At 41.8% G+C, this 26,763-nt stretch overlaps 1 protein-coding gene across 2 annotated transcripts in view; it reads left to right on the top strand.

Annotated features, from left to right (window-relative positions):
- adhfe1 (alcohol dehydrogenase iron containing 1) overlaps positions 1 to 20,570 on the top strand; it is a 62,855-nt gene extending 42,285 nt beyond the window's left edge. Inside the window, exons 10-15 of one of the 2 annotated variants that reach the window (XR_013498327.1) lie at positions 2,697 to 2,795; positions 5,199 to 5,277; positions 6,171 to 6,267; positions 7,360 to 7,517; positions 14,046 to 14,210; positions 20,502 to 20,570. Coding sequence is in view for 1 of the 2 variants with exons in the window: in XM_078216275.1 (XP_078072401.1) it covers positions 2,697 to 2,795; positions 5,199 to 5,277; positions 6,171 to 6,267; positions 7,360 to 7,517; positions 14,046 to 14,129 (517 nt within the window). In the remaining variant the exon portion in view is untranslated. Of the gene's footprint in view, positions 1 to 2,696; positions 2,796 to 5,198; positions 5,278 to 6,170; positions 6,268 to 7,359; positions 7,518 to 14,045; positions 14,314 to 20,501 lie in introns of those variants that run through there. The other variant, XM_078216275.1, reaches the window with a different exon arrangement.
- The last annotated feature ends 6,193 nt before the right edge of the window (positions 20,571 to 26,763 follow it).

A 26,763-nucleotide genomic window follows, 5' to 3' on the forward strand; every position in this document is an offset into this window, starting at 1 on the left:
ACCTCACCCTGGTCATTCTTTTATTCCTCACATAAGAGTAAAAAGCCTTGGGGTTTTCCTTGATCCGACCCGCCAAGGACTTCTCATGTCCCCTCCTAGCTCTCCTAAGCCCCTTTTTCAGCTCATTCCTTGCTAACTTGTAACCCTCAATCAAGCCATCTGAACCTTGTTTCCTCATCCCTACATAAGCTTCCCTCTTCCTTTTCACAAGACATTCCACCTCTTTCGTGAACCATGGTTCCCTCACTCGGCCATTTCCTCCCTGCCTGACAGGGACATACCTATCAAGGACACCCAGTATTTGTTCCTTGAAAAAGTTCCACTTTTCATTAGTGCCTTTCCCTGACAGTTTCTGTTCCCATCTTATGCCCCCTAATTCTTGCCTAATCGCATCATAATTACCTCTCCCCCAATTGTAAACCTTGCCCTGCCGTAGAACCCTATCCCTCTCCATTGCAATAACAAAAGACACCGAATTGTGGTCACTATCTCCAAAGTGCTCTCCCACAACCAAATCTAACACTTGGCCCGGTTCATTTCCCAGTACCAAATCCAATGTGGCCTCACCTCTTGTCGGCCTATCCACACATTGTGTCAGGAAACCCTCCTGCACACACTGCACAAAAACTGCCCCATCCCAACTATTTGACCTACAAAGGTTCCAATCAATATTTGGAAAGTTAAAGTCCCCCATGACAACTACCCTGTGACCCCCACACATATCCATAATTCTGTTGAATAATCAGACCCCAATCCCAGTGATAATCCTTCTCATCGGCCTCTTCTGCTGAAACCATCTACAGTTTTTCTGGGCAGTCTAGACTCCCCCTCCCTCTGCCCCCACCCTTGCGCCCCCATTATTTTCTCCGTTGTCAACTATTTCTTGTCTATGTTTTGCATTCAGAAGTCAATTGTCCACTTTGTAAAAGGAATGGATGAAAATGGTGGCTGGAGCTGCATAATTTGCTGATGTGGCCTTGTGGCGTGCACCGGTGACACAGAATTGAATCTTTAATACACTATTACGAGTTTTCTAATTGTTTTTAATAAACATAAATTTCACAAACAAAGCTACCTCATAAAATGCTAAATCAAAATTGAATTTTATGTGTTACAAAGTTGTTTTAATCCAGAAAAATGTTTAAAAAGATAAGCTGTTTTACTGAGTTCTCAATAGCGAGTGAATGGCTAATAAAAAAGATTCTGCTAATCTTGCTAATGCAACAGGTGTTGCCCATCTGTGACTAGTTCATATTCAAAAATAGCAGTTTTAAATAAAACTCAACACCTGTCTAAAGTAAAGCTTGGAGAATTTAACCTCCAGTTTATTTTAAAATCTTTTGGAGAAAATAGAAACTCTCAATCCTCCCAGGACAAAGGGACCCTTCTTATCCTTCACCTCATGCTGCTGCGTGAAGGATACATTCTACTACTGAGCTTACTCAATGCACAGATGTGGTTGAAAGCTCTATCCAATGGTTGAGATAAAATTATTAAGACAAATCCAAGCCTTGGAAACAGGCTGAGTCCTTAAAGTAAAAATGATGTATTAAAAGATAGAAAAGACAATCTAATGGATATATTTGATCACATTATTGAGGAAACTTTGGAGACAAAGATGGAAATTTTTCAAAAAAATCACTTTGAGTGATTTAGTTGATTCATCAAAGAATGAGGAAAAATGTTGGCCTGTTTATAGAAAACGTTTCCAGTATGAATGATTACACATGCATTTTCCATTATTTTAACATATAAGATTACTATTGTAAAGGCAGGAAGTGAGGATTATGGACAGGAAGTGCACATCATATACAAGTGCCTAGAATTTCCATTGAGTGTCTCCCAATCACCCATTTCAAAATCTATATGGTTATAAACTGTTATAACTGAGTTTTAAATTTCCCTCTGAATCCAAACATCTGAAGGACTACACTTGGGGTAGAATTTTAAGAATGGTGAACGATTGGTGCTCACCATCCTGAGAGTGGGCCTAACGCGCAGCCACCGACTCTCTAAATCCCACTGCTATTTATCACTCACTTGAGTGTTGATTGGCAGCAAACAGGACTTCCATCTGCCCTTGGAGGGAAGCCCCACCCATTTGAACCAATCTGATTGGCCAGCAGCTCTTCAACACAATCAGGCACAGCACAGCAGTGGCCAGAAGTGGTACTGCAGCACTCTGCCTGAGACAAGTCCCGGGCCTTTGGAAAGGTAAGACCCGGAAGTACCGGAGGCAGGAAGGTGGGGGCATTCGCAGTGTCAGGCAATAAGCCAGAGTGAAAGGGAGCCTTCAGAGTGAGCCCCGTCTCCCACCCCTTTCCTTCTGAACTTAGGGAAAAGTGTAAATGTCACTTTCCCACCCTACCCACACCTGCCTGCCTAATAATTGAGGCTGGGTGGGATAAGGCCCTTAAGTGTCATTAAGTTGGCAAATGGGCATGTTTTCAACCCCCATGTTCCTGCCTGCCCCAAACATGACATTGTATCTGTGTTTGGGTGGGCAGGTTCCTGGGGGAAATCCCATCCATTCAATTTTACACTCCCTACCCACCTAAGAACCTGCCAGTGGGGGAGTTTAAAATTCTGCCCTTGGTCTTAACTTCCCATGTGCAATGCCATAGGTGATTGCTCAGGTATTTGACTTTCAATGTTATACTGCATGTAACATTTTAATTTCTCCTTCAATCGACTAGTGCTATCAGATATCCTGATGACTTTGAGGCTCGATGCAACATGCACCTTGCAAGTGTTTTTGCAGGATTTGGCTTTGGAAATGCTGGCGTTCATCTCTGGTAAGCAGTGTGATACACTTATGTTATGAAGCCCCAACCTTGAGTAGATAACGTGCATATATTTGCTCAAGATGGAAAGAGGCTCAATATTTTAGAGTTTTATAGACTGATTTGTCTGTTATTTTTCCTGCTGTGAATTAGATAATAACAAACCTTCAAAGTCCTCAGGCTGTGCCAAAAGAGAATTCCCCATCCAATGGCACTGCAGTGTATGTGCACCACACAATTCTGTCTAAAATAAATATTTGCTAGGATCCATCAAGTCGCACCCTAAAGGATATTTTTTAAATCCTAAAATGAGTATATACTGCTATATGTTCTTTAAGGCTTAAGCACATATGTTTTATTATCCTTTGCTCCTATTTCTGGTCTACAGCACAACACACGTGCTGGCCCCACTCTGGTACCTTGTCCAGGTAGCCATTTTCAGGTGGTTACCAGGACAATAGGAAATGACAGACTGTTCAACCTTGAGAAAATCAAGATTAAGTCTGATCTGATCTTTATTCATTCACAGGCTAATCACGATGCTTTAGTTGAGATCAGTTAAATTAGGAAGTTACCTTACTGCTACAATATGCAGGGCCTTTCCCCCATAGATTATTTCAGACTCAAGCATACAACTTTTAAACATAATTTCTGATGCAAACTAAAACTATTTAATATGTATGTTATAACTAATAACCTACCTTTTCCTTTAGTTTGAATATTTTCCTTTAAATTGGTATGTAACCCTATGGGAAAGCATTTCATGCACCAACAAACTTCAGTGTAAAGAAATATATCCTAACCACTTTCCTCACAATCTCTTCTTAAATTGGGAACTCCCTTGTCAAACTCCCTTTTCAATCAGAGGAGATAGTGCTTCCATATTCACTTGATCAAAAATTCTTCATAATCTACAAAACCTCTATTAAATCTGATTTTAGCCTTCACTGCTTTAGTCTAAATAATCCTTGCATCCCAAGCCTCTCTTCACCACTCTAGGTTGCCATTCCTGGCTTAATCGTGATGAGTTTCAGCTATACATCATCCATGATTTTAATATCCTTTCTATAATTCAAACTCTGATCCCTAAAATCCCTAAAGTGTAAATGTATGCTCAAAATCCTATTGTTTGGGACCATCTAACTGTTTGGTGTGATTTCTGATTCGAATCGCATGATGTAGCTGTTCTGTAAAACTAACCCCTTTAAAGCAAGCTTCAAGCATATTTATATCTGTTCCATAAAAAGTGTCACATCATTTCAGCCCTACATAGATTTGAACCCCTATGTGCCTCAGTTCATCCACCTTACCATTAGGTGTATACTCTCACTCTGCCTCCCAGCATGTGGTACATCACACTTACCTGCAGTAAACTGCATTTTCACCTGCCTGTCCATTTTGCTAATGTGTCTCTGGCGTCCGGAAATATTTTGCAGTTCTCCTCACTATTTGTGAAATTAACAAAATTTGAGATTGTGTTCCCTATGAGCAAGTCTAATTAAATGCACAAAGATCAAATGTTGAGGGAAAACTACTTCTAATCCTTCTCCGGTCTGAGCATAACCCATCTACCTTCATGTATTGCTTTTCGTCAATCAACTTTCTATCCACAGCACAATACCTCCTTTTAAACCAATCGCTATTACACTTCAATCATATCTGGGCACTGTCAGGCCTCCCATCTGATTAATCCCCCAAAGCTGGCCAGTACTGACAGCACTACCAGAAGCGGTGGCCACTGCCAGTACTACAATGGCCTTCTACAAGGATCGCCAATGGATCCAAAGATAGAAGTAAGTATGGGGAGGAAGGAGGTTGTGCGGAAGGGGAGTGCCAGTGAGGCGCATGGGAGGTAGGTGAAGGGTGTCAGAAGCAAGGGCAGAGTGATGGCTTCCTGTAGGCCCCCCACTTCCTGGCTCTGGGCCCCTTGATCAGACACAGAGTGCCCGTGAATGGGAGAACTCCTGAGAGGCCCTGGCAGACCTGATAGGGTTTTCTGGGTGGCCTCCCTGCATAGCAAGCCCTCACCCACCACAGCAGCAGGAAGACCACCCTCAGGCCTTTCCCGAAGATTTCCACCCCACACCCTCCATCCAATCAAACCAGCCCTGCCTCCACCCCTGTCCTGAGCTGATGCCTTTTAAAAATCCCTATGAACTACATTTCTTTCCTGAACTTCTTTTTCTATCCATCACTTCTTAAAAAATATATTAGATACGTCACAACGTGCCTTTAAGTAATCCATACTCACTCTCAAATAACCCATGCATTTCTGAAAGCTCACTAACTTGAATCTGTAATTATGTATTCTGGTAGTTTTGACATGAGGCTTGTCAAATTATGCTGAATTTTCACAACTCTTGAGTTACACAAGAGCAAATACAGTAACTCAAACTGTATGTTTTATGTACTTAGCCATGGAATGTCCTATCCAATAGCAGGAATGGTGAAAAGCTTTAGAGCAAAGGATTACAATGTCGATCACCCTTTGGTGGTATGTATTTATTTTGAAATGTGCATGCAATATTAGAGTGCATATATCTTGCAGGTAATATGGTAGAGGTGTATCACAAAACCATAACTTATTTTTGGATTTAAGTGATGCGAAAGACCACAATAGAGATTGAACCCTGAATCTGGGCCAGCAAGAAATGTGTTCTTGTGTATTTACATTGGGATGCTTCAACTCCATTGTTCGAAACTATTTCCTGTCTACCATTGATAGCTTTGTGCTGATTGGAAAATAGGGAGTGATGGGAAAGGAAAATGTGCACTTCAATGGCAAAATGACTGCAAGAGGCTTAAATAGAAATTAAGCAGTAGAGTGTGAGATTAAGTGAACCTTGTGTGATAATATTTAATATGACTGGGTCAAATATGATGTTGAGTGAATAGCTCAGTTGTCCCCCCTTGGACCTAACAAAGTGATGGGGACTCCAGGGTAATGGCAGGGTCAATAGATGATGAGTGATTGGGTCATAATAAAGGCAGAGACTAGGGATTGGAGGTATGGTGGTGGAGGACACAGTTGAAGTAAGTGGTGAGGATGAAGGAACCCAGGTTGGATGGTAAGGCAGACAACAAGGTGGGCAATATAATTGAGTCCTCAAGGTGGTAATATCAAGGTTGCAGGGTATCCATGGATATGGATGAGAGAATTCATGTGAAGGGTGAGAGAGAGTGAACACAAGAGGATGGCGAAGTCAGAGTGAGGACTAGATATGGACTGAAATCAGCAGGGATGAATCACAGTTAAAGGAGGAGATTTTGGTGAACATATCAATGTGTGAATTTGGAAGGAGGTTTATTTTAATCATTTTCTTTCTTTCAAAGAGGTTTGTTGCAAGTTGCCACCTTACATAATCGGTGCTGTTCTCTTTTTTTCAGCCTCATGGCCTTTCTGTGGTTTTGACCTCACCTGCAGTCTTCACTTTCACAGGCTCTGTGTGTCCTGAACGGCACTTGGAAGCAGCAGAGATACTAGGTAGGAGGTTGAATTCTCACAGACACCTTAAACAGTATTAGAACTGAGAGTTTGTGAATTTCTAAATTTGTAGAACATGCCTTTTATTTACTTCATAAATTCCTTTACTGGTAATGCCCTTCCAAAAACATATTTATAGAAATCAAACATAAAGTTGCCAACAGAACGATTATTAAACAAGACATCATTTGATTTTTTTGGAATTATGCTTGTTCATTGAGTGACCTCAATGATGAATTGAATAAAGTGCAATGTATTTAGCTGGCTGAGATTTTACTGATCAGATTAGCAGAGTTAGATATAAATCCCATCCGTACAACAACTTTCATTCATTATCTTTCTGATATATATCTACCAATAAATTTATATTTAATAACATGAAAAGTCTTTATTTTAGAACTAAAAACACACCAGTGGACATTGCTAAAATTAAGATTAAAATATAATTAGTTATAATTCTTTTGAAAACCTATACGACTTACAATTAATAAATTTGATCCAATATAATGAGGAATGCATTAAATGGTGTCATGCATTAAAATTTAACAATAGTTCTTGTCAGATGACAACTTTTAATAGTTTGATTTCCACAATAAGTTCTTTGTAAGGACATAATCAAAATGGAGCTTAGAAAGAAAACAAGAGCTTTGTGAAAGTAGCTATTTCATTCATTTTACTTGTATGAATCATAGAATTCCTACAGAGCAGAAGGAGGCCATTTGGCCCATCGAGCCTGCACTGACAACAGTCCCACCCAAGTCCTATCCCCGTAACCCCACATATTTACTCTCCTAGTCCCCCTGACACTAAGGAGCAATTTAGCATGGCCAATCAACCTAACACGCACATCTTTGGTCTGTGGAAGGAAACCGGAGCACCCAGAGGAAACCCATGCAGACACAAGGAGAATGTGCAAACTCTACACACAGGCCGGAATTGAACCCAGTTCCCTGGCGCTGTGAAGCAGCAATGCCAAACACTGTGCCCACCATGCAGCCCGTGAATTCTCTATATACTGGAAACAGACATAGAGGAGAGTAAATGAAACTGTAATTGTGACTGTCTTCCTATCTGTTGCTCTGTGTTTACCAGGGACTGACGTACAGACTGTGAAACGTGAAGATGCAGGATTAGTTCTGGCTGATACTCTTCGGAACTTACTGTTTGAGCTGAATGTTGAAGACGGCCTGAGTGCAGTTGGTTACAGCAAAGAAGATATTCCAGCTCTAGTCAAAGGAACTCTGCCTCAGGTGTGTACTGGACTGATTCCTGGAGCTGTCCCATGAGGGAAGGCTGGACAGGTTGGGCCTGTATCCATTGGAATTTAGGAGAATTAGAGGCAACCTTATTAAAACATATCAGATCCTGAGGACACTTGAGAGAGTGGATGATGAAAGGATGTTTCCCCTTGTGGGAGAGAGACTAGAACTAGGGGAACTGTTTTAAAATAAGGGGTCTCTCATTTAAAATTGAGTTGAGGTGAAATTTTCCATCTCAGAGGTTTGAGGGTCTGTGGAACCCTCTTCCCCAGAAGCAGTGGAGGCAGGTTCATTCAATATTTTTAAGTTGAGTTGGGTAGATTCTTGACTGACAATGGAACCAAAGTGCATAGGAGGGAGGAAGGAAAATGGAATTGAGGCCACAATCAGATCAGTCATGATCTTATTGAATGATGGAGCAGAATGGCCTACTCCTAATTTGCATTTGGTTTGTATGTATAAGTTTAAAGCACTGCTCCAGTAAGAAAAGTTTAATTTTGAGGTTTACAAAATTATTATCCATTGGAGTTACAAAAAAAATGAGCTAAACTAAAACTAAGAAAAGAGAGAAATGAATTGAAAAGTGGAATTTTCCATGGTAAACTAATCACAGAATCACACAGTGCAGAAGAGGTCCTTCAGTCCATCGAGTCTGCACCAACAACTGAGAAACATCTGACCTACCTACGTAATCAATTTACCAGCACTTGGCCCATAGCATTGAATGTTATGATGTGCCAGCTGCTCATCCAGGTGCTTTTTAAAGGATGTGAGGCAACTCACCTCTACCACCTTCCCAGGCAGCGCATTCCAGACCGACACCACTCTCTGGATAAAAAAGCTTTTCCTCACATCTCCCCTAAACCTCCTGCCCCTCATCTTGAACTTGTGTCCCCTCGTGACTGATCCTTCAACTAAGAGGTACAGCTGCTCCACTCTGTCCATGGCCCTCATATTCTTATACTCCTTGATCAGGTCGCCCCGCCGTGTTCTCTGCTCCAAAGAAAACAACTCAAGCCTATCCAACCTCTCTTCCTAACATAAATGTTCCATCCCAGGCAACATCCTGGTGAATCTCCTCTGCATCCCCTCCACTGCAATCACATCCTTCCTATAATGTAGCGACTAGAACTGCACACACTACTCCAGCTGTGGCCTCACCAAAGTTCTATACAACTCCAACATAACTTTGCTGCTTTTGTAATCTATGCCTTGATTGATAAAGGTAAGTGTCCCATATGCCTTTTTCACCACCCTACACATGGCTGGCCAACAAAGTAGGAGAATGGTAATGCTAGAAGAGTCTGTAGTCAGGAAAATAGGCTTTTTGCATTCGTAATGAGGACTCCCAAATGGCATATTGCCCCCCTCCCTCCCCCGCTATTCTAGTTGGTCAATCCCAGATGACGTTATAACTGGACGGAAAGATCCCAGAATGGAACCCTAGCTCAAAAAACCATAACTTTTACTTTTTTTTATAAAGCATAAAGGAACAGAGTCACAAGACCATTAATTAGTTCCAGCAACAAGAAAAAAATCATTATTAAACATGAAAAATTGGATTATTATAAAATACACCTTTACTCCCCCCCCCCCCCCCCCTTAGCTTCACAATGATATACAGATTTTAAGGTCAACACGGATTACAAAGCATATCTTAATCTACAATGGTCTCAGTAACACAAAGTCCCTTTAAGCACACAGATTAGCTGTGGTCCAATACACACTGCACTCTGAACCCAATCTGGTGTCTGTGGATTTCTCCTCAGAATTCCCCAGATGATAAAAGTTTCCAAACTCCACTCCCAAGACTCCCTTTAAAATCCTCTTTCACAATAAAGCTTTCCATGAGCGGTTTGTATTCCAAAATCAGGTCCTGGTTTTCCAAACGACTCTTTTAAACAAAGCTTTCGCTCTTTTTAACAGCGGATCCAGTATCTGGGTTTTAAATTACACACTTTAGGATTTCCTTGTCTTAACTGCTGTACAATCTATTCAAGATTGCTTTTACTCTCGATTCTCAGACTCTATTAAAATGGCATCAAACTTTTGATTTACCTCTGAAGTCTGCTTTCTCACTTTAAATCTGGTTACTGCAATAGTGTCTTTAACTCAGAACACTTTGTTTATTCTTCCTTGAATCCTTGTGAACAGTACCTTGGTCTCTGTTCTCTTAATTTCAGTCATTTTTAAACATTTGTTCTGTCCCTGGTTATCTGGACAGTAACTGCTTCTTCGGGAAGCCTTCCTCTTTGCAGTTCACATCCTGTCCAGTCTTCCTTCTGGCAGAATTGAGAGATGAGGGGCCCGTTTTTACCAAGTTAGGCCCACTTTCAGGTGTGAAAACTTGGTAAAGTCGGGCATGAGGCGAGTAGCGCAATTCGCACCCTCCGCTGCGCCGGTTCCCCCTTTACCAAAGCCCGAAAATGGCCACGATCGGGACCGCGCCCAAAATTGACTTTAAATTGATTTAAGGGGCTGCACGCCAAACTTTACCAGCACTTCCCCCTTTACCACCGCTTTCGACCATCCAGAATCGGCGCGAAACAGACATGCTCCATAAAAGTCCGATTCGGGCGCTCCAGTTAGCGTCCAACGGCTCTCTGCATGAGATCGGTCAGCGGGGGGGGGGGGGGGGGGGGGGGGTGCGGGGAAGATAGGTCCGCTGCCACTCTGCCTGAGATCAGTGGGGGGGGGGGGGGGGGTGCGGAAGGGAGGTCCGCTGACACTCTGCCTGTGATCAGTGGGGGGAAGAGGAGTCCACTGCCACTCTGCCTGAGATTGGTGGGGGGGAGGGGGGGTAGAGGCGTTCGCTGCCATTCTGCCTGAGATCGGTGGGGGGGAAGGGGGGTGTCTGCTGCCACTCTGCCTGAGATCAGTGAGGGGGAGGGGCCCGCGATCGGTCTGGGTGGCGAAGGGATGTGGGATAAGGGGGTCAGTAATGTTGGGGGGTGGCGCAATGTCTGTGGTGGCCAGGGGGAGGCATTATCCAGCCCAGGAGGGATGTGGCAGGGAGCCACATTCTATCACCTTTTTTGTACATGCGCAGTTGGAGGCGCCGATCGGAGCTGCAGGGTTTCAGGTGCGATAAGCCCCGCCCACAGGCTTGTGCAGCGTGATTCAGAATCGCTGACATTTTTTCAAGCAGAGTGCGTACGGGGGCCCCGGAGAACGGGTCTAAAAGTCGGATCTTAAACACTCCCAGTTTCAAGTCCACCCAGCACTTGGAATCAAAATAATAAAATAGGGGCTGATCACTCCCTGGTGTCTTTCTTCAACTGTCCACAAATTCAGCTAAATTAGAACTTAAAAGTATTTCTACCTTACATTTAACTCTGATAAATGTGAGGTGATTCATTTTGGTAGGACTAATTTAAATGTGGATTACAAGGTCAAAGGTAGGGTTCTGAAGACTGGAGGAACAGAGAGATCTTGGGGTCCATATCCACAGATCTCTCAAGGTTGCCACTCACGTGGATAGATCTGTGAAGAAGGCCTATAGTGTGTTAGCTTTTATTAACAGGGGGTTGGAGTTTAAGAGCCGTGGGGTTATGCTGCAACTGTACAGGACCTTGGTGAGACCACATTTGGAATATTGTGTGCAGTTCTGGTCACCTCACTATAAGAAGGATGTGGAAGCGCTGGAAAGAGTGCAAAGGAGATTTACCAGGATGCTGCCTGGTTTGGAGGGTAGGTCTTATGAGGAAAGGTTGAGGGAGCTAGGGCTGTTCTCTCTGGAGCGGAGAAGGCTGAGGGGAGATTTAATAGAGGTTTATAAAATGATAAAGGGGATAGATAGAGTCAATGTTCAAAGACTATTTCCTCGGGTGGATGGAGCTATTACAAGGGGGCATAACTATAGGGTTCGTGGTGGGAGATACAGGAAGGATATCAGAGGTAGGTTCTTTACGCAGAGAGTGGTTGGGGTGTGGAATGGACTGCCTGCAGTGATAGTGGAGTCAGACACTTTAGGAACATTTAAGCGGTTATTGGATAGGCACATGGAGCACACCAGGATGATAGGGAGTGGGATAGCTTGATCTTGGTTTCAGATAAAGCTCGGCACAACATCGTGGGCCGAAGGGCCTGTTCTGTGCTGTACTGTTCTATGTTCTATGTTCTTACAAGCCTCCCCAGTTGCTAAGCAACCATGGCTAGTTTATTTACTCTTCATGCCATAGCCCTCTATAAGCGTATTAGAAACACGAAATGAACCAACCCCCACACGTATAAACACCTTTGTCCAGCATGAATCTTACTATAGATTTTATCCTTCCAGGCATGGAAACATTCAATTTAACACACTTAAATCTATACCTTATTTCCGATGGGCGGCACGGTCGCACAGTGGTTAGCACTGCTGCTTCACAGCTCCAGGGACCTGGGTTCGATTCCCGGCTTGAGTCACTGTGTGGAGTTTGCACATTCTCCTCATATCTGTGTGGGTTCCCTCCGGGTGCTCCGATTTCCTCCCACAGTCCAAAGATGTGCGGGTTAGGTTGATTGGCCATGCTAAAATTGCCCCTTAGTGTCCTAAGATGCGTAGGTTAGAGGGATTAGCAGGTAAATGTGTAGGGATATGGGGGTAGGGCCTGGGTGGGATTGTGGTCGGTGCAGACTCGATGGGCCAGATGGCCGCTTTCTGCACTGTAGGGTTTCTATGATGTTTATCAATTCTAAATTTAAATCCCTTAAAACTACCTTTGTTTTCCTAACACAGTGCCAGGGTGAAGGATATCGAGGAAATAAGTTGGAAGTACCCAAAATTGGTGGTTTCTTTTAGAACAGTGATGTAGACAGAAGTAAGAATGAGGCCTTTCAGTCACAACACATGGGCTAACAAAATGGACAGACAATTACATCACGTACTCCAGAAAAATATCATGTCAAGTCTGTCACCTTCTGAGTCAAGCAGCAATGGACAAGTTGTACTTTCTAGATACCTGACTTGTTTGTCTGCATTCAGACTTTTTGTGAATCAGACCTTATGTACTGTTAAACCAGCAACACTGCCTGCATTTCAATGCATTTTATTTGCTAGAGTGATTCCTTTGGAGTCCACTGGGTTTGTGGTCTCTGATCTAACAGGCAGCTATTCCAAACCCAAAAGCATGGAACTCAACAGGGTTGGACAGGAATGCCATAGAGCACATGATAATCCTGAGACCAGCATGAATGCCTGGTAATCCTCGCTGATTACAACATAGATGATAACCTGGATTTCCACCAGGATGACTTGGAAGCCCTCTAAAAATCAGGTAGATCCCAATTCTGCGATTCCTGACCCCATTCCCAGGCTTTGCGATTTTCAGGAGTGTCTTTTAAGAATGCAGGCTGGTTCAGATCAAAAGCTCACACCCCACACTCACAATGGGGCGGACTCCATTGTGGAGATAGGAATGTTCTGTTCCTCCACAATTTTCATGGTGTCTTGACAGCTTTACAAAAAGTCAGGATTCATGACCTTTCAGAGGTGTCATGACCCAGAGTCTGCATGAGGGAACCCTCTGAAAGATAAGTTCAAAGGTCCTTCTCATGTCACCCCCTTACCTCACCCCCGACCCTTCATGCCCCTTATACCAGGCTAACCCCCGCCACCCCCATGGCCCATCATGCCCCCATGTCAGGCTGAGACACCCCCCACCCCCATGGTTCCATATGTTTTCATGTCAGGCCATGCTGCCCACCCACCTCCCCATGGCACCCTCATGGCAGGCTATACCCCCCCCCACCACCAAACAAAGTTATGGCACTTCCATACCCCTTGACTATACTCTGTAGTTTATAGTGCTCTGACTGCTGACGTCTTCCACCTTCTTCTGTCGGGAAAAAGATACGAAAGTCTGAGGTCACGTACCAACCGACTCAAGAACAGCTTCTTCCCTGCTGCCATCAGACTTTTGAATGGACCTACCTTAGAATTAAGTTGATCTTTCTCTACACGCTAGCTTTGACTGTGACACTACTCTCTCCTTTCCTTCCCTATGGATAGTTTAGTCTGTATAGTCCGCAAGAAGCAATACTTTTCACTGTATACTAATACATGTGACAGTAACAAATACATCAAATCAAATGGTCTGTCTAGTATCTATACACCCAGCATGACTTAAGATGTGCCAATACAATAAACAGATATTGCATAAGTCCCCGGGAGTCAAGGAGAAAAGTGAAGGGAAGTCAATATAACTAACCCTAACAATGAAAACTGAGATACCCATACTCTAGCTTGTTAACCAATGGGAAAGCCAACTTTCAGATCCTTGCTGGCTAATCAGTCTCCTGGACACTTGCTTGAATTACTTTAGGCTAAACACACCATCTTGAGATTTATCTTTCAGAGGACAGGACAATATCATTATGTTCTTGGCATCACAAAACCTAAAGGAGAGTTTGTTCCTCATGGATTTATTTTCCCTCAGCAACATGAGCATATTCCCAGGGGTATGTAGAGCACATGTACTGAAGGAGAATTGCCTTTAATGATTCAGAAACAATAAATAGTTTTTTTTTCTGTTTTAGGAGAGAGTAACAAAACTGGCACCAAGGCCTCAGACAGAGGAAGACCTGGCAGCTTTGTTTGAGGACTCTATGAAACTATATTAACGTTGTCACATAGGATAAAGAACTCAAAACTTTATTAAGTATGAGGGAACCTCGCTGAATTCAAAGAAACATAGGCAACAGGTACTTGGTAACCAACTTCTGAAAGTAAGTTTTAAATATATCACTGTAGATGCTTTCAAGTTGAAAATGGCAACCAGTAATTACATTAAAACTGTGCAGCATTATTTTCTGATGGTCACTAATTGTCATACTGATTCACATCCATGTATTGTTTACTGAGTAAGAAGTTTAACAACACCAGGTTAAAGTCCAACAGGTTTATTTGGTAGCAAAAGCCACACAAGCTTTCGGAGCTGCAAGCCCCTTCTTCAGGTGAGTGGGAATTCTGTTCACAAACAGAGCATATAAAGACACAAACTCAATTTACATGAATAATGGTTGGAATGCGAATACTTACAACTAATCAAGTCTTTAAGAAACAAAACAACGTGAGTGGAGAGAGCATCAAGACAGGCTAAAAAGATGTGTATTGTCTCCAGACAAGACAGCCAGTGAAACTCTGTGGGGGCTACAAATAGTGTGACATGAACCCAATATCCCGGTTGAGGCCGTCCTCGTGTGTGCGGAACTTGGCTATCAGTTTCTGCTCAGCGACTCTGCGCCGTCGTGTGTCGCAAAGGCCGCCTTGGAGAACGCTTACCCGAATATCAGAGGCCGAATGCCCGTGACCGCTGAAGTGCTCCCCAACAGGAAGAGAACAGTCTTGCCTGGTGATTGTCGAGCGGTGTTCATTCATCCGTTGTCGCAGCGTCTGCATAGTTTCCCCAATGTACCATGCCTCGGGACATCCTTTCTTGCAGCGTATCAGGTAGACAACGTTGGCCGAGTTGCAAGAGTATGAGACGTGTACCGGCCAACGTTGTCTACCTGATACGCTGCAAGAAAGGATGTCCCGAGGCATGGTACATTGGGGAAACTATGCAGACGCTGCGACAACGGATGAATGAACACCGCTCGACAATCACCAGGCAAGACTGTTCTCTTCCTGTTGGAGAGCACTTCAGCGGTCACGGGCATTCGGCCTCTGATATTCGGGTAAGCGTTCTCCAAGGCGGCCTTTGCGACACACGACGGCGCAGAGTCGCTGAGCAGAAACTGATAGCCAAGTTCCGCACACACGAGGACGGCCTCAACCGGGATATTGGGTTCATGTCACACTATTTGTAACCCCCACAGAGTTTCACTGGCTGTCTTGTCTGGAGACAATACACATCTTTTTAGCCTGTCTTGATGCTCTCTCCACTCACGTTGTTTTGTTTCTTAAAGACTTGATTAGTTGTAAGTATTCGCATTCCAACCATTATTCATGTAAATTGAGTTTGTGTCTTTATATGCTCTGTTTGTGAACAGAATTCCCACTCACCTGAAGAAGGGGCTTGCAGCTCCGAAAGCTTGTGTGGCTTTTGCTACCAAATAAACTTCTTACTGTGTTTACCCCAGTCCAACGCCGGCATCTCCACATCTTGTTTACTGAGTACCAGAGCTAGGCCAATAGAAAGAAAAATCAACCATGATATATAACTGTGACTGCCAGAATTCCTGACGTTGAAAAATTCCAATCATACTGTGTCCAAGTTGAGCATCAGTTTTATTAGGATGTCAATACCTTTGTGGCGGTGCAGAGATGATTTACTAGACTGATAACAAGAACGAGGGACTTCAGCTTTGCAGAGAAGGTTAAGGGGAGATTTAATAGAGATGTTCAAAATTGTGAAAGATTTTCCAGGGTAATTAATGAGAAACCTTTTTCACTATGATGAAGGTTGGTAACCAGGGATCACAGATTAAAGATAATTGGCAAAAATATCAGAGAGGAGATTAGATTTATTTTTTCAGAGTTATTATGATCTGGGCTGCATTGCCTGAAAGAGTTATGGAAACAGATTCAATAATAACTTTCAAAGGGGAATTGGATAAATATTTGAAAGGTACATAAAATGAGTGAAAAGCAGTTATTTCCTGCTCTTTTCCTGATGACAAGGTAACCTGGGCAAGTTAAGTTAACCAGAAGAACAACTAAACAACTTAGCCTCACTTCCCCACAGAGAGCAACTGAACAATGGATTTCAAGCTGCCAGGTTGTCCTGTAGATCTTTGACTAATCCTGAGCCATACAACAGGCAATTGGTTTGTAACAATGTGCTACAGGAGATTGTATGTTATTATTTGAAAAACCTGGCATAGAAAACACTGGCCAAGGGCAACTAGGGATGGGCAATAAATGCTGGCCAGCCAGCGATGCCCATGTCCCACGAATGAATAATAAAAACAAACCTTAAATGCACCTTAACTCACAAAAGTCTTGCATTTAAACCAACCAGAAATCATTCACTACCAAAATATTTTACTATCTCTCATCACATCTTTCACACCTGTCTTGAACTCACAATGATTAACCCCATAAAAGAATAAATAATCTTTAGAAAAAATATATTCTGTCTTTTTTGCATAATATTTCAGCAAATAAAACTGAGATTGCATCAAACTTACAACACAGAGGCAGGCCATTCAGCACAACCAGTTTATCCTGGTGTTTATACTTAACATTAGTTTTCCTCCCACTCTATGTACTCCACTTCACCCTAACAACATGTCCTTCTACTCCTTTCTCTCTCAGATACCAGTCTAGCTTTCTCTCAATTGCAACTTTGCTTTTTGTCTCAACTACTCCTCATGATTGTGAGTTTCACTGCTTATTGAATAAAGAAGTTTATTCTGAATTTCTTATTGGATTTATTCAAGACTATTTTATATTTATGGTCCCTCATTTTAGACCTTCCCAGAAGTGGAAACATCTTCTCTACACATACCCTATAAAACCTCTTCATAATTTTAAACACCTCTAATAGGCCACCTATATATTTTCTAAAGTAAGTGATCCAGCCCAGGCCCATCCTAATGTTTGTACTCTTATCAAAATTCTGAACCTTTTTTGAACTTTCTCCAAGGCTTCTATCCCTTTTGTAACATGGAGACTAGAATTGGGTACAGTACTCTTAAGTGTGGTCTAACTAAGGTTTTATAAAATAATTAAGGCTGTGGAAGAAGGTAGAGGTGGGGCAGAAGATCAAGCATGATCTTATTGAATGGCAGAGGAGGCTTGAAGGGCCAAATAGCCAACACTAGCTCCTTTTTCTTAAGTTCTCATTTTATTCTTAACATATCTTCTCTGCTTTCGAATCCTATATCACTAGAAATGAATCCAATGCTGTTTTTATCCTCCACATAAGTCTCCTCCTAGTCCATCGACGTGCCATTTAGCTTATCTTTCTATTCTTTTTTCCCTCATATTCTCATCTAGTTTCATTTTCAAAACATCTATTCCTTTTACTCTGGTAATGAGTTCCATATTCTAACCACTCTCTTGGTAAATACATTTCTCCTTATTTCCCCATTGAATTACAGCAATTATCTTTTAATTATGCTCCCAGGTTTTCCACAATTGGAAACATGCTGTCAACACCTAGCCTGTCTAACCCATTCATGATTACAAATTTAACTTTAAATATCACCTCAAAATTTTATTTTCTGAGGAGAAAATTCCTACATGTTCAATCTTTCTGAATAGCAATAATCCCTCAGTGGTAAATCCCTGTAAATCTGTTTTGTTCTTTCCTGCTGTGTATCCGTGTCCTTTATATTGTATGGAGACCAGAGATGTGCACAGTATTCTGACTATGTCTTATATAAACTTAACACTATTTTTGAATTCTGTACCTCTCGAAATAAATCCCAGTGCATTGTTAACATTTTAAATTGTTTTTCTGAGCCATGATGATGCTTTTAATGATTTGTTATCACACCTACTAAAGTGTATCACCTCACATTTATCTATGTTAAAATTCATTTGTTGCTTAATTGCCCAGCCTGCAAGTATCCTAATGTCTTCCTGAATGAAGTTGCATTTCTCCTCAGTGTTAATTGAATGCCTCCAGTTTGGTATTGAGTTACTAAAGAACAAAGAACAGTACAGCATAGGGACAGGCCCTTCGGCCCACCAAGTCTGTGCCGACACGATGCCTCTCTAATCTAATATTTTCTTGCCTCTACGTGGTCCATATCCCTCTATTCCCGGCCTATTCATTTATCTATCCTGGTGCCTCTTGAACACGGTTATAGAATTTGCTTCCACCACCTCCTCCGGCAGCGCATTCCAGGCATTCACCACCCTTTGTGTGAAAAACTTGCCCCTTACATCTCTTTTAAACTTTTCCCCTCACCCTCAATCTATGCCCCCAACTAATTGTCCCTTTGGCCCTGGGAAAAAGACTCTGTTTATCCACTATATCCAAGCCTGTCATAATCTTGTAAAGCTCCATCAGGTCCCTCCTCATCCTCCAACACTCCAATGAAAACAATTCAAGTTTGTTCAATGTTTCTTCACAGTCCATATCCTTCAGATCAGGCAACATTCTGGTCAATCTCTTTTGCACCCTTTCCAATGCGTCAACATCCTTCTGGTAGTGTGACGACCAGAATTGTACACAACACTCCAAATGCGGCCTAACCAAAGCCTTATATACAGCTGCAACATGATTTTCCAATTCCTGTACTCAACGCCCCGACCAATGAAGGCCAGCATGCCATATGCCTTCTTGGCCACCTTGTCCACCTGAATTGTCACCTTCAAGGAACTGTGGATCTGCACGCCTAGATCTCTCTGTATGCTAATATTTCTAAGGGATCTACCATTTACTGTATACTTTCCTTCTGCAGTAGACCTTCCAAACCACTTCACCTTACATTTGTCCGGGTTAAATTCCATCTGCCATCTTTCGGCCCAGGTCTGCAGTCACTTTAAATCCTACTGTATCCTTTGGCAATCCTCCTCACTATCCGCTACTCCCCCAATTTTTGTATCATCTGCAAATTTACTGATCAGACCACCTACATTTTCCTCCAAATCATTTATATGTATTACAAACAACAGAGGTCCCAGCACTGATCCTTGTGGAACACTGCTTGTCACAGTTAGAAAAGTACCCTTCCACTGCTACTCTCTGCTTTCTGTGCCCAAACCAGTTTTGTATCCATCTTACCAACTCATCTCGGGTCCCATTTGACTTCACCTTCTGTGTCAGGCTGCCAGCCTAATCGAAGGCTTTACTAAAGTCCATGTATACAACATGCACTGCCCTGCCCTGGTCATTTTTTCTTGTCACTTCCTCAAAGAACTCAATCAAATTTGTGAGACACTCCCAAGTCTAAATCATTAATGTGAATTATGAACAATCATGGTGGATCGCTGATCTTTGTGAAATAACACTTTCTATCTTATTCCAATTTGAAGAAATCTATCCATTATTCCTACTCTCTGCTTTCTATTTTTAAGCTAATTTTCTGTTGGATATATTCAGCTATTGGTCCCTTGACTTGACATACTGTTGCCTTTGTCATCAGCCTACCATGGTCCTACCTTATCAAAGGTTCTTTCACCTCTCTACTGTATCCTTTCCTATTTCTGTAATTTATCAATACCTTCTCTTGTTCTTTGTCCTAATGCAGTTCCTCTTCCCAACATCTGCATTGTTTTGATTTTCCAGCCGTGAGCGCCTCAAGACTGAAAATTTCTGCTACAGCTCAACGGATCTTTAAATGGTCCATCGAATTTTCTGTCTTGCCCGCTACAATTCCTGCGGCGGGTGAGACGGGAAATTTTCAGCCCAAATCCCTGTGTAATCTTCTACTCTAACTCACTCTTTACCACAATTTTAAAAACCGTAGAAGTCATTGCTTCCCTCACTCATTCTTTCCCCCATAATCTTTTCATTTTTATAGATAAAACTTGACATTACACACAACTTCATTTCTGTTTGATCTTTTATTCAAACTTGCCCCTGTACAATGGGCATTGACCCTGTTACTTCTGTTTCTCAATGACAAAATTTAAATCTCAAATTTAGTGCAATCTATTTAATTTCCAGATGCCAATGTTAATTTACCAGACAGAAAAAGTTGGATGGTGCAAGGTATTAAGACACTGGCCTTTCGCCTCTGCGATTCAAACTGATTAGATTTAAAATTTGCGCAAAACTGGCACTAAATTAGAAATCTCATGGAGGTCACAGAATAGCTGATGTGGGAAATGGAAAAATACCTCACTAGTGAACTTTAAGGTGCTGGGCTGGTTTTGAGGCTGAGTAGTGGCATCTTTACTGTGCATCTAACTGGACGATACTTGAACTTGGACCATCCTGTATGAACATTGTGCACAAAATAGAAATCCTGCACCTCAGTGAGTGCAAAAGTTACACAAAAAGTTATTTAATAATTCTTAAGAGCAAGAATGGGCGGTAACCCTGAGCACTCTGTCTTTCGACCCGATGGATAATAGATAATATTCTCCTCCAGGTATTAATGTGATAAAAAAAAATGCACAGCAATCAAAGGAAAATACCCACATGTATGTGACAAGAAAGATAGATGTTTTTGTATGTCGCTAGTGGAGCGCTCTGGAAAACTGAAAACCATTGTACAGGGTAAGATCTCTGACATTATGGACTAATGAATGATTGAAACTCTATTATATCTTACAGTGCCTTGTTTTGGTGTTTCTGTAGCAAAGAAAACAATTGAAGTCTTTTAACAGTAACGGACAAGCTGTAAAAGAAACTCACAAATGAAAATGTTGGTCCAGGATTTTAGCTATTGCAATGTGTGGTTTTGAGACATGTTTGACTGCAGATTCATTATCACTGCATTAGGGAGGACTTCAATGCATTTCAGTAATAAACAGAAGCTTTTGTTCCGAAAGTGATCTCATGCCTGGAATAAATCACTGTATCTTGGTCTTGTCATCTGTAAGGAAATGTCATAACATCATTGCACTGCCGAACAATATTGCATTCTTTCACTATCATAGGGGTTCTATTGTATAAAATATCAAATGCCACAATGTTTGCTGATTTTCATTCCAATGTGACTTTAAAATGGAAAATACCAGAAATTTAGTTTGGTATGATTTCACTGGTCAAGATTTTATGTATTGCTCAATGCATGGTCAACAAATAACACTAAAACTTAATTGTAATCGGCGATTTTTGAAAAGTGCAGTGTTCAAGGAACAATCGCTGGAGGATAGTGGTGAAGATGTAATGATATTACTGTATCGCAGAAAACACCCTGGTGACTTCAATTTTGGTTTCCACCTCTGTTACTTCACTATCTAAAGCATTATTATTGGAATTGTTGTGTCTGTATGAATGTGATGTTGTAGAGCTCGGTCAATCAATCACTTTACAGAGCAGGAGAGCAGATCGAGAGATTGTTGGCCAGATCCCAGAATCATCTTTAATGTGTCTTTTCTGATTTTCTAACTGATTGATTCAGTCATGACATTGACCAATTACATTCTATCATCCAACAGCTCTGTGGCATGTAAATCCATAAGAGTTCCTCATTTCCCCACTGTATCTTCCTAAATAATACTTTTTATCACCTAAACACACATTACAAATTCAATAATAAAGAAAAATACAAATACATTTTATCATCACACTTTTCAGTTGCTCCAACACCTGTATGACTGACACATGCTCTCACCAATTCTCACACATTACAATGGTTACACTTCAAAGAGTAATTTATTAAGTATTAAGTGTTCCAGCGGTCATGAAAGTAAATGCAAGTCTTTCTTTCTTAAACATAGAATCCCCACAGTGCAGAAGGAGGCCATTCGGTCCATCGAACCTGCACTGACAATCCTAACCAGGCCCTAACCCTGTAACCCCATGTGTTTGCCCTGCTAATCCCCCTGACACTAGGGGACAATTTAGCATGGCCAATCAACCCAACCCTGGACATCTCTGGAGTGAGAGAGGAAACCAGAGCACCCGGAGGAAACCCACACAGACAACGGGGAGAAAGTGCAAACTCCACACAGTCACCGGAGGCCGGAATTGAACCCAGATCCCTGCAGCTGTGAGGCAGCAGTGCTAACCACCATGCCACCGGTTGGGATCCACTTACTTAATACCCTGAAAGTTAGTGGGTGAGAAAGGTTTGACCAAAGCTTATACTGTGAGCCTACTGGCTCTCACCTTTAATAGGGAACAGCCCACCAGACTGAGAATAAATAATACACCATTCACTGCAGGCATTTCCTCCAATGTACCAAGTCCTTATTTTGATGAGAGGAAACATTTATTTTTAAATATTCATAGTCCTTAATGGGTCCCTATAAGAAAGAGTACACTGAACTTGAGTACACTGAACTTGAGTACATGAGCCATAAATACTTAACCAACTGAGTAACCTAAATCTTAATTACATTTTAAGAGAATTCAATAAGTAACTCCAAGCTCATCATACCCTGAGTTCCTTTCATGCATAAGGATAAGGAAAATTCTATGTTTTTTGAGTAAAAACTGGTATAAGTATCAAGCCGACCACCAAACCAATGCTTAAGATCTTAAACAAATCTCCAAAGTGACTGAGTCGTGTTAGATATCCAATTCCTACATCTAGTCTGGCAGGCACATTGAACTGTAACGTGTTTTGAAACTACATTTGTCAGGATGATATTTCAAGTGAAACACATTTCTGCCCAGCCACAGAAACTCTTTTTTTTCAATTTTATTCCACACAAGGGGGCTATTCATCTACAGCAACGTGCTTCAAGTCTGCACTTGACTATTCATGCAGAATGACTATTCAACATAACAAATGTCTTACATAAGTTGAATAAACTGTACGCACATTACAACACACACATGCTCAATGTAATGTTATAGTTATCATGATTGAGAGTGTAGTGAAAGATTTGCCAAACTGATGAGCCAGCCACAGCACAGTTCTAACACAGGCTTTAATTCAGCTAAAGTGTCAAAATATCATTTCTACACTGATTTCATTTTGCAGTTATTTTATTTTGTAGTTTTTAATGAGGGGGTGGGGGGTGTGGGGTGGAGGGGTCATTGTGAAGGGCAGAGGTCTGTCTTCCCTCAGACTCCTACCTTGCTGCCGGTGGGGCAGGTTGGGCACAGGATGCCTATGAAACATAGAAACTAGGAGCAGTCGTAGGCTATTCAGCCCTTCAAGCCTCCTCCGCCGTTCAATATGATCATGGTTCATCCTCTGTCTCAATGCCATTTTCCCACTTTCTCCCCATACCATTGATGCCATTAAAATCTAAAAAAGAATCCATCATTTTCTTGAATATATTCAGTGACTTGGCCTCCACAGTCTTCTGTGGTAGCGAATTTCACAGGTTCACTACCCTTTGAGTGAAGAAATGTTTCCTCATCTCAGTCTAAATGTTCTATCCTGAGACTGTGACCCTGGTTCTAGATTCTAGGAGCGCTGCCCCGTCGTCGAAGGGGCAGCGCTCCGAAAGCTTATGGTATTTGCTACCAAATAAACCTGTTGGACTTTAACCTGGTGTTGTGAGGCTTCTTACTGTGCTTACCCCAGTCCAACGCCGGCATCCCCACATCTAGATTCCTAAACAGGGAAAACATCTCCCTGCGTCTAGTCTGTCCAGCCCTGATAGAATTTAATATGCTTCAATCAGATCTCCTCTCATCCTTCTAAACTCCAGTGAATACAGGCCCAATAGAACCAATCTCTCCTCGTAGGACAGTTCTACCAACCACAGTATCAACCTAGTGAACCTCCGCTACGCTCCCTCTAAGGCAAGCATCTCCTTTCTTTAGAAAAGAGACCAAAACTGCATACAATACTCCAGGCCTCATCAAGGCTCTGTATAACTGCAGCAAGACATCCCTACTTCTGAACTCAATCCTCTTACAATGAAGGCCAACATGCTATCTGCCTTTCTAATTGCTTGTTGCACCTACCTCCCTATTTACAGTGACTGGTGCACAAGGACACCCAGATCCCTTTGTATATCCACAATGCCCAATATATCACTATTTAAATAATTTAAAATTAAGGAAGGACATCCTCCCCCCCTCCCCCATGGTTTACCTGATGGTTTCCCACATGGTGCTGATGGTTGCATATCTTTAAGTGGCCACTTTAAAGCCTCAATTGGCCTCGGGGACAGCCTTAATGGGGGAGTCAGGAAGACAAAGGGGTCTCCACCCTGCACTTTACTGTCTCCCTACATGGCTCTGGACCACCTCTGGGGGAGATGAAATTCTGTCCCACAGTAGAGAGGAGTTATATGGTGTAGCATGGGAATTTATTTATTTTTATACGAGTGATGATCTTGACATGAAATGAATCCACAAACTAAACTGCAAAATATCAAAAAAAAACAAAAATGCATTTTTTAAGCACTTGATTACCTTTGTCAGTATATCTCAAAGCATATTGTGATGAAGCTCAAATACTTATCTTCCTTAGTTCATAGGTGGGGAACTACAGTTCCCGATGAACCTTGGGTCTCCTGCTCATGCACCGGCCGGGAACTGGCCACATATGTGCAGTTTGGTTATTTTTACATTCTTCAGACCGTAGACCTATCCTTCAGAAGGGAAAAGAAAAAACAGTGTGAAGAAGCAGGTCAGAGGACCTGTGGTGGGTATGTCCCAAGGAACAGGACGCAGGAGGGGGACAGAGAGACAGTCCCAAACAAGGGACAGGGAGAAGTCCCAAAAGGAAGTCCCAGGTAAGGGATTAAGGCCAGGGGACAGACATAACTCTCATTAAGTTCAGGTAACAGAAAGGAGAATTGACATAAGCTCTGCATTAAAAAAGTGGTTGTAACGAGCAGACGCTAAACAAAGTGGCCTGGAGAGAAACCCTTGGCACGGCCGAAGATCTGAGATTGCGCTTGGGAGGTGAAGCTTGAGTGTACTTCAAGATCCAGAGAAAAAGAATCCCAGAACGTGAAATTGAAATACTGTGAGTTGAGTTAAAAATATCTGAAAGGAGCAACTTTTGAAGAGAATTCCAAGGCAAGATCTGGAGATTTGAAACTCTGTTGAGAAAAACAAAATTTCAGTGAGGTTGGTTGGCTCACACTGTGGCAATCATCTTGATGGGTTGTTGGGGAATCCATGGAATCTGTTTTGGTCACATCCAACATCTGTTGTGTACTGTGGTGTGTCTGACTACAGTTTTCCTGTTAATTCACATGTACCTCATACTTACCCTGAATGTTAAGATAGATATAGTAAATTGTTTTAACTTTCTGAACTTGGATTCTAAAGTTTAGTTTTATTTGTTCCAAACCTGTGCAATCTTGTGGTTTTATTCATTTAGTATCATGAATCTCAAACTTAAATTTAAACAAAACGTTAATGGTCTCTAACCAGATCTTCCTTCACAACCCAAGGTCTGACCAAGGACCATAAGAATATTCAATTAATTCGTTTTGAAGTCCATCACCATTGTTGTCTCTGCAAACAAAGCAGCATTTTTGCACATTACCACAGGATCATTATAATTGACATTCAGCCAATAATATGTCTCTGTCCTAACATTGGAATGGATTCATTGTGATTTTTTTCATTATGCCTCACTTCCTTTCTTTGTTGTTGTTGTAAAAGCTTGAGTTTAATGATTACAGAATTTTAGTAGATGTAACAAGTTATATTTGCACACAACAGATGACAGAAAATTTGATTACATGCTCACATACTTCTCACATTTTGAGTGGTGTGTTGACAGGATTCACAGATAACTAAGATGGTGATTTTTTGGGGGATGTGATGCCCTTAACTGGTATACTCTATCTCTGCTTAACAGAAGTTCGGATAGCAATCAATAGCTTTGGAAAGGCATGTGACTTAATGGATAGGATTAAAACCTTCCACCTTCATGGAAATACTATGCAGAATGTTATGTGATTGTCAATGGGATATAATTTTGCTGTTGAGCCTTGACAAACCATATCTCAGTTGTGAGTACAGCACTTCTGGCCAGTTTGTTGGCAAAAAAACCAAGCTTTTAAAATGTAACTGTCTCATATGAATGTAAGTATAATTCATACAAAATGAACGTTGACATTTGTTATTCCTCCATGGAGTATGAGCATCACAGCGGTTATTGCTGTTGTTGATTGTCATTGAGAGGGTGGTGATGAGCTGCCTTATCATAGAATGGTTACAGCACAGAAGGAGGTCTTTTGGGTCAGCTCTCTGCAAGAGCAATTCAGCTAGTCCCACCCCCCCATTCTTTCCATGCAGCCAATCAAATTCTCTCTCTTCAGTTGCTTATCCCACTTAAAAACCACAATTGTATCTGCTTCCACCTCATGTCACCATTAGTTCTTTGTCATTCACCTTAAGTTGGTTCTCAATCCTTCCACCAATTGTAAGAATTTCTCCCTGACTACTTTGCCTGGACCCCTCGTGATTTTGAACACCTCGATCAAGTGTCCTCACAAATTTCTCTAAGGAGAGTAACATTAGCTTCTTTAATCTATCCGTGTGATTGAAATCTCTCATCCCTAGAACCATGCTTGTAAATCTTCCTGTATCCTCTCTAAGGCCTTCATATCGTTCCTGAAACATGGTGCCTAGAATTAGAGACAATTCTCCAGTTGAGGCCAAACCAGTGTTTTAGAAATGTTCATCATCGTTTTGTTACTTTTGTACTGTCAGCCTCTATTTGTAAAGCCCATGATCCTACATTTCATTAAGCACTTTCTCAATCTGCCCCAACATCTTCAGTAATTTCTGCACATATACTGCCAGGTCCTCTT

The sequence above is a fragment of the Mustelus asterias genome, chromosome 7 (genome assembly GCF_964213995.1).
Source record: "Mustelus asterias chromosome 7, sMusAst1.hap1.1, whole genome shotgun sequence".
Taxonomy (NCBI): domain Eukaryota; kingdom Metazoa; phylum Chordata; class Chondrichthyes; order Carcharhiniformes; family Triakidae; genus Mustelus; species Mustelus asterias.